General features: G+C 37.1%; 1 protein-coding gene across 1 annotated transcript in view; it reads left to right on the forward strand.

Moving 5' to 3' along the window:
* Positions 1–425: 425 nt before the first annotated feature.
* The window catches only part of LOC105488550 (G elongation factor mitochondrial 1), a 45303-nt gene continuing 32950 nt past the window's right edge, over positions 426–12778 (forward strand). The window contains exons 1-8 of the mRNA XM_011752739.2: positions 426–607; positions 1520–1672; positions 2047–2179; positions 2626–2830; positions 4905–5021; positions 7619–7769; positions 8828–8985; positions 10034–10118. Of these exons, the coding sequence (XP_011751041.2) occupies positions 527–607; positions 1520–1672; positions 2047–2179; positions 2626–2830; positions 4905–5021; positions 7619–7769; positions 8828–8985; positions 10034–10118 (1083 nt within the window). The 5' untranslated portion in view covers positions 426–526. The remainder of the gene's footprint in view (positions 608–1519; positions 1673–2046; positions 2180–2625; positions 2831–4904; positions 5022–7618; positions 7770–8827; positions 8986–10033; positions 10119–12778) is intronic.

Raw genomic sequence — 12778 nt, forward strand, 5'->3', positions numbered from 1 at the left:
GAATTGTTTGTAGTTGTAATTGATAGTTCATTCACTATATTTTTTCCACTTTCTTTTTCAGGCCATGTCATATATATACACATATATATATTTGTAATAGATAATTTTGCCTTTTACCTACTTAAATTCTGTTATATACACTTCTCCACATTGCTTTACAGGCCTAACAACCATGTTTAAAGGCTGTATTTTAATACAGAGGTAATATTTGAAAAAGAAGATGAAGACCAAAGAAGGACTCCCTTCCCCCACCCATACACCTGTGTCGTCTTACTGGGAGCAAACGCAAAGCGATTGCACTTTCTCTTCCAAGTCGGTAGAAGGCGCGCGAGCAGCGTAGGCACTGCTCCGCCTCCAGTCCAGTTGCTTCTCTTTCATTTCCTCACTCTCTTTTTCCTTGCGTCCTTTGCCCCGGAAGTGCTCTTACAACATTGGCCGCCGGCGTGACTTTGACCGCTTCCCGGTGCCTTACCGGCAGCTGAACCGACCCGGAGCCACGGGAGTTGTCGCGTGCTCTGTGCTTGCGATGAGACTGCTGGGAGCCGCAGCTGTCACGGCTCTGGGGCGCGGAAGGGCCCCCGCCTCCCTAGGATGGCAGAGGAAGCAGGTACTGGAGCACAGAGAGACTGAATCGGGACGATTCCCGAGACCTTGTGGTCTCTTCTGGGCCATGGAAGGCAGTGACACCCCTGAGTCCTCCTGACTGGCAGCTCCGAATACTGGCGGTCGCGCGTCAGTGCTGAAAAGCCCCTCCGTGCCTGCACATTAGCTCGTTAACTTATTTGTTTTGCTCTCTGGTATCCCTGGGGTTTAATCAGCTAAAAGTACCTGTCACTCAAATACTTTCATATTGTATCCACCTTTTCTGAGGTTGTTTTTTGTTTGTTTTTGTTTTTGTTTTTTTTTTTTTTTGCCTCTCTTTTCCCATAAATAGTTGTACATAGTGGAAGTGCAGTCCTATAGGGAAAGGTTTATATTGTATCTTAATTCCATCTAATAGGGATCCCCATCCCCTGCCCCCAGAGTAAAGTTAAAACAAACTTCATGAATTGTTTTTGTTTCGAGGGAATTGTAAATCTTTTGGAGCCATTAGCACCACTGCATAGAGCATATAAGTTCTCAAACATATTTGTCATCTGTGAACTACAATAAAGGAGAAAGGGAAAACAATTAAATTTAAGCTAAAATTTGTATTTTCTATTAAAGGTTTTTGGAGCTGTCTTTGTGATTTTTTCTGCCCCAGTGTGTATTTTCAAGTCTGTAGTAAAAATTATCTCCCATTTTAATTAAATTTGATTTATTCGTTAATTAATTTAAAAGAATACGCTTTTTCTGTCGTTTGTAGTCTCTCCTCTGATTACAAGAGTTCCAGGCTTAAACGTTTCCCCTGGTGCCTTTCTCAAGCTATCTCATATCCAGTGAGATTTCTTGGAGGAATAATGTCCACCATACTCCTTTAATTCTCTGTTGTTCTCTCTTATAAAAGGTTTGTAGAATTGAGCTCTCGTATTTTTTTCAGGTGAATTGGAATGCCTGCCGATGGTCTTCATCAGGGGTGATTCCTAATGAAAAAATACGAAATATTGGAATCTCAGCTCACATTGATTCTGGGAAAACAACATTAACAGAACGAGTCCTTTACTACACTGGCAGAATTGCACAGATGCATGAGGTATATATTCATGGTTGATTCCGGATGAATTAGAACCTGATTTTAATTGTTTTGTTGCCATTATTTAATAAAGCTTATAAACCTGAAAGATTAAAACAGTGGTAACAGTGGACCTTTGACAGGCCTATCTGAAAGTTGCTTAAGTATCTGCGTTCTGGTGTTCTTTTAAGTTTTTATAGACGGGGTCTCACTTTGTTGCTCAGGCTGGTCTCAAACTCCTGGGCTCAAATTATCCTCCTGCCTCAGTCTCCCACAGTACTGGGATTATAGGCATGAGCCCCTGCACCTGGCAACTGTTTCCATTTCAGTTAAGTTTTCTTTCCTTCTTGGAATGCAGGAACAGAGAAAGTCTGAATTGCTGTGCTTGTGTTTAGGTGAAAGGTAAAGATGGAGTTGGTGCTGTCATGGATTCCATGGAACTAGAGAGACAAAGAGGAATCACTATTCAGTCAGCGGCCACTTACACCATGTGGAAAGATGTCAATATTAACATTATAGATACTCCTGGTAAGTTGGATTCTTGGTTTTATTGCAGCTTCTTTTGGCAAAAGCACATTTGGTTCTTTCTGTTACTATGACCCAATTAATTTTTGAGTGTCAAATACTCAAAAGTATAACACTGAATTCCTATTAAAGAAGCCTAACTTAGGACCTAGAGCACTTCATCCTTACGTAGTTTTCTTGAATATTTTGTGCAAGTAATTGTGAGTAGGCAGATTCTTGCCTTCTACATATTCTAGCTGATTCTAAAGGTGCCTGTGCCCTAGTATCTTCTTGAAGTGGTCTTGCCGGGCCCTCCACTTAAGGGTTGGTGAATAGTATTGGTGAGCTCAGGAATCTACATTCTAATTAGAAGACTTTTGTGACGAGCAGAGATACAAAAACTTTTAATAGTGCATATGTTAAAAATTCAGATTGCTCTTTAAGACCCTCTCATACTTCATCTTATTCAGGGCATGTGGACTTCACAATAGAAGTTGAAAGGGCCCTGAGAGTGTTGGATGGTGCAGTCCTTGTTCTCTGTGCTGTTGGAGGGGTACAGTGCCAGACCATGACTGTCAATCGTCAGATGAAACGCTACAACGTTCCATTTCTAACTTTTATTAACAAATTGGACCGACTGGGCTCCAACCCAGCCAGGGCCCTGCAGCAAATGAGGTAATGAGCCTTAGAATGGACAAAGAGGATGTGATGCTCTAGACAGCAAACCTTATATCCAGAAGGATGATTAATTTACTGTCATTAAACTTTATTCTTAAATTTAGCTTTTTAAATGTATTTATGTGAGTTAGTAAGTGGAACACTGATTTTAGTAAATTGACTTGTGGTATGTTCTCATCAGCTACCTTCTCTGTAAAATGGGGACAATATTACTTAAATTCTAGAGAATTTGAAGATGGATTCAGAAAACAGTCTGTTTATACTGTTTTGCTATTATTAGAGAAGTTATAATCTAGATTGTAAAAATGCCTTGTGTTTTATTTAGACGAAAGATCATCTTTGGTTTTACTTTTTCCTTGAAGCATTTTAATTAATGCCCTTAAATAGCTTGCCATAGAGATGAGATTTTCTTGTTTTCAGATGGAAACATATTTTCTAGGACAACAGTAACACTTCCTTTCTGTACCAGATAGAACCAGTAGTATTTATAGCATTTTAAATTTTACACAATACTGTATATTTCACAAAGCCTTTAAAAAGGTCAGAATTTCACTTTTCACCTTTTGTAGATGTGCAAGTGTAGCTGTAGAGTTCATACTTATGTTTCACATGGCACAGTTGATGGATATATAGGTGTAAAGTTTATGGTAGTGGACAGGCTAAGAATGGTGTGTCTGATGACAAAAAATCTGATGAAAGTGATATATTTGATATGAAAGTGAACATTTTCTTTGTTGGGTATTTATAACTTTTGGTAAAATGTTTTTACTTTTTGTCCTTATTTTACTTGTGCTTGGCAATAGATGGACTTTTTTCACCGAATCTTCTGAATTCCAAGGAAACACTGTTTTAGCATTTATTTGATTGCTTCGGTTTATTCTTTTCTCCACTCCCATTTATTTGTTTTCCATTTTGTAACTTCTATAAAGCAGATAAAAATCTGGAACTTCTAGATCTGACCTTCATGTCTTACCTTTTCTATCATACTTATTCTTTCTGTCTCCTTCTCATTTTGCATTGCGCTTATGAGAGAATTCTTGAGGTTGATCTTCCAGCTCACTAATTTGATATTCATTTGTGTCTCTTCAGTTATTTAGCTTGCCTTAAAACTTTTTTTCCGGCAATTATGTACTTAATTTTCGTAAACTTTCTCTTTTATTGCAACATTTTTATCAGTAGAGGTAATCGTTTCTCAAATCTTTACATTTTATTTTCTTTGCTCTAGTAACTCTCTTCTTGGAGATAAGTTTTATTAAGTTCACATTCTCTTTCAAGCTTTTGGTTTCCTTCAAATATTTGGTGATTCTTAGATCTTTAACCATAGTTATAGATGGGAGTTTAGAGTCTAGACTAAACAGTGGTAGCTAGAGCATATTCTTTTCCAGTGAGAATTTTTGCCAGTGAATGCAGTTTCTATTCAGTTTTGAGCCTGGGCCGGGCGCGGTGGCTCACGCCTGTAATCCCAGCACTTTGGGAGGCCAAGGCGGGTGGATCACAAGGTCAGGAGTTCAAGACCAGCCTGGCCAACATAGTGAAACCCTGTCTCTACTAAAAATACAAAAAATTAGCCGGGCATGGTGGCAGGCACCTGTAATCCCAGCTACTCGGGAGGCTGAGGCAGGAGAATCGCTTGAACCCGGCAGGCAGAGGTTGCAGTGAACGAAAATTGTGCTATTACACTTCAGCCTTGGCAACAGAGGGAGACTCTCTAAAAAAAAATAAAAATAAATAAATAAATAAAAGGTGGGCTCAGCTATCCTACTGTTTAATTTCCCGGCTAGCCCCCCATTATCTATTCTTCCCCCTTTTGCTTTTGATCCAGTGTATCTGGGGATCTGATGGTAAAACAGTTATTCTGGAGTTCTTTTTGTTGCCTGAATGGGGTTGTGGCTTCCTGAGCTCCTTGAGTTACATTGTCAGTCTGTTCCCAACAGATTTATATTTTCTGTTCTGACCTGATGGTAACACCCTTCTCAGTTCTCCAGTGTCTGCCATTGATTTTTTAAAATACTCATTTCAAAGGGACTAGGGGAAAAGAAAAAAGGTAAACAAGTGTACTTTTATTTTTCAGGTCTAAACTAAATCATAATGCAGCGTTTATGCAGATACCCATTGGTTTGGAGGGTAATTTTAAAGGTATTATAGATCTTATTGAGGAACGAGCCATCTATTTTGATGGAGACTTTGGGTAAGTGCTAAAAATACATTATTAAAATTTTAAATTTTAAAAAGCATTAAAAAGAAGGAAAGGATAAGTTCATCAAACCCAGAGTAACTATCTTTTTGAAATGTGGCTGGAAGAATACTCTGAGATGGTTTTGTTTTAATGCCTTTAATCCTTGTTGCTCCCCATTTTATTTAGTATTTATTCTGAGAGAGACTGTGTTACTTTTTGAGTAATAAACTCATATCACATTATGGCACGCGTGGTGTGGTGGAAGGAGGCCTTCAGTTTGGGTTAGTAAATTTGGGTTAGTAAATGTATTATATCTTTTTGCACTTGTTCATTTATTCATTCATTCTGTGGACTTTTATAGAGCAGCTGCCAGGTCTGGGGTATTGGGATAAAAATTAGGAAGAAAATAGGGATCATAAGTATTTGCTCCTCCTGCTTTATAATTACATGGACAAAAAAGATTGATAAGTTAAAACAGTTAAAATTGTACAAATGTAGTTTGGGAAATGCAAGAAATAAATTGGTAACTTTTTGATGTGGTATTTGGTTCATCAGCTTTTGAGCGACCTTTACCTACAAAGTACTGCAATTGCCTGGTGGTTACCAAACCTCAGCATTCTTAACAGTCTCCTGGAGACTTTGTTAAAAGACATAGTCCTGGCTCTGCCTCCAGAGATGCTGATCAGTCCATTGGGGTAGGGCCCGTAGTTTGCATTTCTGGAAGGTTTCCAGTTGATGCTGCTCTTACAGGTCTGCAGACCATACTTTGAGTGACATTGATCTAGACAATGTGAGGAGTCATAAATGATCCTTTGTTCTGAGGAGTGACCTCTGCAGCCTGGTAGTTTCTCCACAGGCACTTCCTGAGGGATTTCCTTCCTCTGCTATGGAATTGGGATTGCAGGTCTGGCAGGTGGGTGAATGGCATTGTGATCAGTGAACTGTAGAATTTATCTTCATCAGCCATCTTGTAAGCAGGAAAAGGATGGAGTCTGTCCAGGGGATAAGGTGTTTCTCTCACTTTTTATGTGACAACTGAGTAATGACAGCAAAGTTTACCTTCTACTCCTTATGATATAAGGCCCAGAAAGGCAGAATTTTTCGTTTTATTTTTTCCTACTTTATTCACTGCTATGTCCCAGCCCCTGCAACTGCCTGGTACATAATAGGGACTCAAAAATATTTGTAAATGAATGAATAAATCCACTTTCCCAGAATTACCAAGGCACATATTTCTGTTGTCAGAAGTAGAGACTCTTAAACTTTGTTGTACATCAGAACCACAGATGCAGCTTCTTAATGTACATGTACCCTTCTCCAGCCCTAGTTTACTGTATGTATATTTGGAAAGGAATCCACAGATGATTCTGACACATGAAAGGCTAAGAAGCAGGGAGCTTGCCAGGAAGGTTGAACTAAGATCTGAGGCTGTGGGGAGTCTTAGAATATTAAGAGTTACTTTTTGTTTCCTTGGAAATGGCTTCTTTTGTCTTTATTAAAGTTAGGAATGTATTTTCTGAAACGCTTAATTTTTTATATTAATTTCCATTTTAAAAGAAATACCTTGAAAAGTTTTCAGACTGCTTTTAAATATCATATCAAGTATATCCATTTTAGCTTTGAACATTTGATTTGTAATTTTACCTGTTCAGCCTCTGGAGGAATGGAGAACTGATGTCACAGATTGAAGAGTCTGCCATATTTAGTCACCCTTTTTTTTAAACTACAAATTGGGATATTCTTTGTTAAAAAGTGTATGATCAGGTCTGTTATTAATGGAAAGGAATAGAGTAAAGTCTTCCTAGTGCTGCTCGCTAGAGATTGTTATGTTGTGATTAATAAGAATGTGATTAATAAGAATATGATTAATCGAATTTTCAAGAACTCAGATGGGCCCCAGACAGGTTGGCTTTGAATCTTACCTCTTCTGTTTACTAGTAGGACAGCGTTGGGCAAATTACTTTGCCTATGTAAGTTAGTTGATCTGAAAATGCAGATAATAAAAGCTACTTCATATGTGAAGATCAAATAAATAGCTTGTCAGATATTTAGTTTAGTGCTTACTGCATTATAAGTATTCAGTAAATGGATACTGTTATTACTTTGCATGCTTGCCAGTTTTAAAATAATTAGAATACAGTAAAAACTACACTGAAGAGTTTAAACTTTGATTTAGTTGATACTTTGTCAAGTCATTGTTTTGAACTTGTGTTTTACTGTATATTGAGTAAGGATAAAACCAGGTTGCATTACATTGGGAAGATTTTGTGTTATATATTTTATCATTATCTTCTGTAAAACTTGATATGCAGAAAAGTAGAATGTGATGTCTATTATAAAACCAGAGATTTTTTTTCTTATGATAGTGGACTGTTTTAGCTCTTCAGTTACTGGTAGTGCAACCTTGTCTTTAAACTTGCCTGTTACAGTATATTTATCTATTATTCTGTGTGCATTTTAAAGGTATGCATTAGTCTTGTTTGCCATTTGAATGCAAATGTATCAAAGCTCTGTCTTACCTAAAAAAATGTTTTAATCATATCTTTTTCATTAGTCCTTCATATATCAAGTTGAATATCCTTAAAGCACCAAAATACTTGTTTTCTTAGTCAGATTGTTCGATATGGTGAGATTCCAGCTGAATTAAGGGCGGCGGCCACTGACCACCGGCAGGAGCTAATTGAATGTGTTGCCAATTCAGATGAACAGCTTGGTGAGATGTTTCTGGAAGAAAAAATCCCCTCGATTTCTGATTTAAAGGCAAGTGCTTTCAAAATAAGTCTTATATTAACAACAAAAAGAAGTTGTTTGATTTTTGTAGGGAGGGGACATGATGCTTTTATGTATGGGCTTTATTAATGAAATCTCAGTACATTTATTTAACATAATTGGCTTCCTCAAAAAATACTTGACATGGTATATTACTTTTTTTAAGTGAGTTATATAATATCTTCAAATGAGAAAAGTTATTGAGGACCCTTAAATTATTGGGGACTTGATTTTAGTTTCTGTTAGAGCCAGCACTCCAAAGAGTGTCAGGTCATTTTATTCATTTGTTGGTTGAGGCCACAGCACTATTGTTGGCTTCTTCCAGCTGCCAGAGCTAAAGCTCCACTACGTATTCTCTAAGGCCTGCTCAGCCAGCAGACACATTGATGGTGTTTCACTAAGGGTTGGGGCAGGACCTGGAGCCTGCTACTGTCATGACCTGTAATTTATGAGAGATTTGTACTGTTTGGTTTCCTGTGTGTATGCTCTTTACAAAGAGAAAAAGATAAATGTTCCTTAATCGAGCATATGTTCATATGGTTTAAATATTTAAAAGGTATACAAAGGTAAACAGTAAACACCCTTTTATTTTATTTTTTTTCCGTCTTCCCAGTTCTCTTCCCCGTCCCTGAAACAGGTTACCAGTTAATAGTTTCTGGTATATCTTTCCATAGGCTTTTGGTTTTGCATATATATTACTTTTTCCTCCATTTTACACAATTGTAGCATACTCTTTGCAGTGTTCTATTAGTGTGTTTATTTTCTATGTGTATATGTATTTTTTTTTAGCAAATTGAAAATTAGTGACAATTAGTGATTCCAAGAGTGTCGAAAGCAGTTGTATAGTAAATCACTTCCCCACCCTGAAGGAGAAAGTGATTTTTTTCTTTGTATTTTGACCTTAAGTTCATTGGGGACCTGATTTTAGTCTCTATTAGAGTCAGCACTCCAAAGAGTGGAGTATCAGTTCATTTTATTATTTTGTAATTGACTTGAAGCACAACATATAATTTTAACATTAACTACCATTAAATTGTTTTCTTTTGTAGATAGCAATTCGAAGAGCTACTCTGAAAAGATCATTTACTCCTGTATTTTTGGGAAGCGCCCTGAAGAACAAAGGAGTTCAGCCTCTTTTAGATGCTGTTTTAGAATACCTCCCAAATCCATCTGAAGTCCAGAACTATGCTATTCTCAATCAGGAGGAGTAAGTCTTGAAAACTGAATCTTAGTTTATGCAGAAATACTTTCATATTTGTGCACTGTGAAGGAATTTAAGGATGGTTCTTCTAGTTATGTCTGTGATTTTTTTTCATAATTTACAAACATTAATCATGGTTTTTATTTGGGTAACAGTTTTGACATAGAAAAATATTATATCAGTTCCCATATCATATTCTGTTTTGAGTTAAAAGTATGATTTGTTTTACTATCTCTCAAGGTTTACATCATTAGAAAATTTTTTCATTTGGGACTAGATGTTAAAAAAAAAAAACTTTAAGAAACAAACTTCTGCCGGGCGCAGTGGCTCACGCCTGTAATCCCAGCACTTTGGGAGGCCGAGGCGGGCGGATCACCTGAGGTCAGGAGTTCGAGACCAGCCTGACCAACATGTAGAAATCCCATCTCTACTAAAAAGACAAAAATTAGCTGGGCGTGGTGGTGTGCGCCTGTAATCCCAGCTGAGGCTGAGGCAGGAGAACCGCTGGAACCCGGAGGGCGGAGGCTGCAGGGAGCCGAGATTGCGCCACTGCACTCCAGCCTGCCTAGGTGACAGAGCAAGACTGTGTCTCAGAAAAAAAAAAAAAAAAAAAAACCTCAAAAAAAAAACCTCATTGATTATTTTCTTTTCTTTCCCTATGAGACCATTTCTGTGTTTTTTAGTCTACTCTTGTCCTATCACTGTGTAGTAACTAAGCTAAGCTCTGAAGACCTTTTTTTTTTTTGAGACAAAGTCTTACTCAGTTGTCTAGGCTGGAGTGCAGTGGTGTAGTAATACCTCACCACAACCTCAAACTCCTGAGCTCAAGTGATCCTCTCACTTTGGTCTCCCAAAGTGTGGGGATTACAGGCATAAGCCACTATGCCCAGCTGAGAACTTATTTCTATTGATCTCTTTCAGTGAAATTTTACTTATGTATGACACCAGTAATATCCCACACACGTGCTTTTTCTCAGATAATACTTCCTGATGAAATAAAGTGATAGAAATATCAATATTACATCTCATAGATTTATATTTCTTTTATTTTAAGTGACTCAAAAGAGAAAACCAAAATCCTCATGAACTCCAGTAGAGACAATTCCCACCCGTTTGTAGGCCTGGCTTTTAAACTGGAGGTAAGTTGCTTTTTAATGTATTTAACTGCTATCTGTAGAATGTTTTTACTTCTAGGCTTTATTCCTATTACAGAATGACTCTGACCTTTATGAAAGATGCGTAAAGTAGGAAAAGTAGAAGGAGCAGATAGAGAATTTCCAAAGCTCTGACATGATAGTTCTTTTGTTATTAGGTGCATTTCTTTCTAGTCTCTTCTCTTTGCCTGAAGAGTGTACATTTTTACTGAACTCATACTACCTGTATAGTTTTGTCTTGCTCTTTTTATTTAATGTCACAGTAGATAATGGTCCATGTTTCTATAAATAGTTTAAACATTTTAAGTAGTAGCGTAACAGTGCATCAAGTAGATGCACCAAAATTTGCTTAAAATTTCTTAATTGTTAGACGTTCATATTGTTTCCAGGTTTCTGCTATTATAAATAACATTGGATGCATTTCTAGAAATATGTCCTAAGGAACTAATGAAGGGTAGCAAATTAATGTTAGCTTCAGCTCACCTTATAAAACCAAAATCTTACAAACAATTGAAAATGCCCAGCCGGTTGCGGTGGTTCACACCTGTAATCCCAGCACTTTGGGAGGCTGAGGTGGGCAGATCACAAGGTCAGGAGTGGGAGGCTGAGGCGGGCGGATCACAAGGTCAGGAGTTTGAGACCAGTCTGGTCAACATGGTGAAACCCCGTCTCTACTAAAAATACAAAAATTAGCCAGGTATGGTGGCGGGCACCTGTAATCCCAGCTACTCAGGAGGCAGGAGAATTGCTTGAACCCGGGAGGCATAGGTTGCAGTGAGCCGAGATCACACCACTGCACTCCAGCCTGGGCGGCAGAGCAAGACTCCATCTTGAAAAAAAATAAATAAATAAAAATAAAATGCCCAGTAATTACAATTTGATAAATAAACTGAGGTACATTCTTATAGTGCAACATTATTCAGACTTTAAAAGTTATGTTGAAATGCTTATTTTTTGACATGAAAAGATGTTTGTGATTTAAAAAGAAACAAACTTACTTATTTTAGAATATTTTAAAGAAAAGTTATGAAGATAGTCCACAGAATTCCTGTATATCCTGCACCCAGTTTCCTCTATTGTTAATATACACTGTCCCAACTAATGGACCAATATTGGTATATTATTATTAACTAAAATCCATACTTCACTTGAATTTCTTTAGTTTTTGTCTAGGTCCTTTTTCCGTCTCACTAGACAGAAGGACTACAGAAGGTCCATCCAGAGGACCATGTTATATTTGATTGTCGTGTCTCCTCATGCTCTCCTAGGCTATAACAGTTTCTTAGACTTTCTTGTTTCTCACGAGATTGACATTTTTGAGAATTATTGGTCAGCTCTTTTGTAGAGTGTCGCTCAATTTGGGTTTATTATTTGATGTTTTTCACATGATTAGATTGGAGTCATGTTTTTAGGAGGACTACCATCGAGGTAAAGTGTTATTCTTGTTGCATCATATCCAAGGTACAGACTTGCAGCATGATTTATCATTGTTAATGCTAACCTCAATCACCACACCTGGCTGAGATAGTGTTTGACAGGTTTCTCCGCTATAAAGTTACTGTACTTTTTTTATTCCCCTTTTCATAGTGTACTTTTTAAAAGGAAGTCACTTGACTCAGCCAACACTTAAGGGGTGGGGAATTATGTTCCACCCCCTTGAGGGGGCAGTATCTACATAAGTTATTTGGAATTCTTCTGAATGGGAGATTGGTCTTTCTTCCGTGCTCATTTGTTTATTTGGACAATCGCTTATTTAATATCAGTATGGACTCATGTATACGTATTTTGAACTTTGAGTTATAATCATGACTATGACTTTGAGTATGTCATTTGTCGGTCAGAGTGAGTGGGTTTGGCGATTGGGAACTCTCAGTTGACTCCTGTGTTCCTTTAACATCTTCCAATGTTTTGCCTTTTTGAGAATACTTCCTTACTTGCCAGCACTACAAGACGCTCCAGGCTTATCTTGTATATTCCGTGTCCTAGCCCTAGAGTCAGCCATTCTCCAAGGAGCACTGGTTCCTTTTTAAGTAAAATGGCATTAGAAACCAAGATTTGGGGACTGGATGGGCTTTTTGTGGAAATGCTGTTGCTTCTGTTAGTAATATTTTAAGTGGGGGAAAGTGGTAGATAAGTTGGAAGTGTTAAGAGTGGTTATTTCTGGGATGGGATTATATTTTGGGGGCGTTTTCCTACTTTAAAAATATTTTACAGTATATTTATTACCTCCAAAATTAGGGGAAAATTTTTTTAATTAAAAAGTAGAAACATTACAGTAAAATTTTTTACACGTAAAGCTTTTAAAAATACATCTATAAGAATATTTTCTTAGGATTCCCAGAATAGTGATTATTGAGTTAAAGGCATAGAATGTTTTCATATTTAATGGTTTATATTGCCAGATTGCGTTCGTACTCTCCAAATTAATGTATTGGATTATTTCAACGAATATCATCATTGAGTATTATTTAAAAATCATTACTGATTTAACAAATGAAAAATTTTATTGTAATCTTTCATCTTGATGAAATACATTTTGATTTTTAAAAGCAATCAGTGCTTTAAAGTTCATATACTCAAATATGTCAGTCTTTTTCGTTTAGTCATTCTTTAATTTTTAACCTTAGAAACCTTTTATTTGTATA

The sequence above is a fragment of the Macaca nemestrina genome, chromosome 2 (genome assembly GCF_043159975.1).
Source record: "Macaca nemestrina isolate mMacNem1 chromosome 2, mMacNem.hap1, whole genome shotgun sequence".
In the NCBI taxonomy this organism is placed as follows: domain Eukaryota; kingdom Metazoa; phylum Chordata; class Mammalia; order Primates; family Cercopithecidae; genus Macaca; species Macaca nemestrina.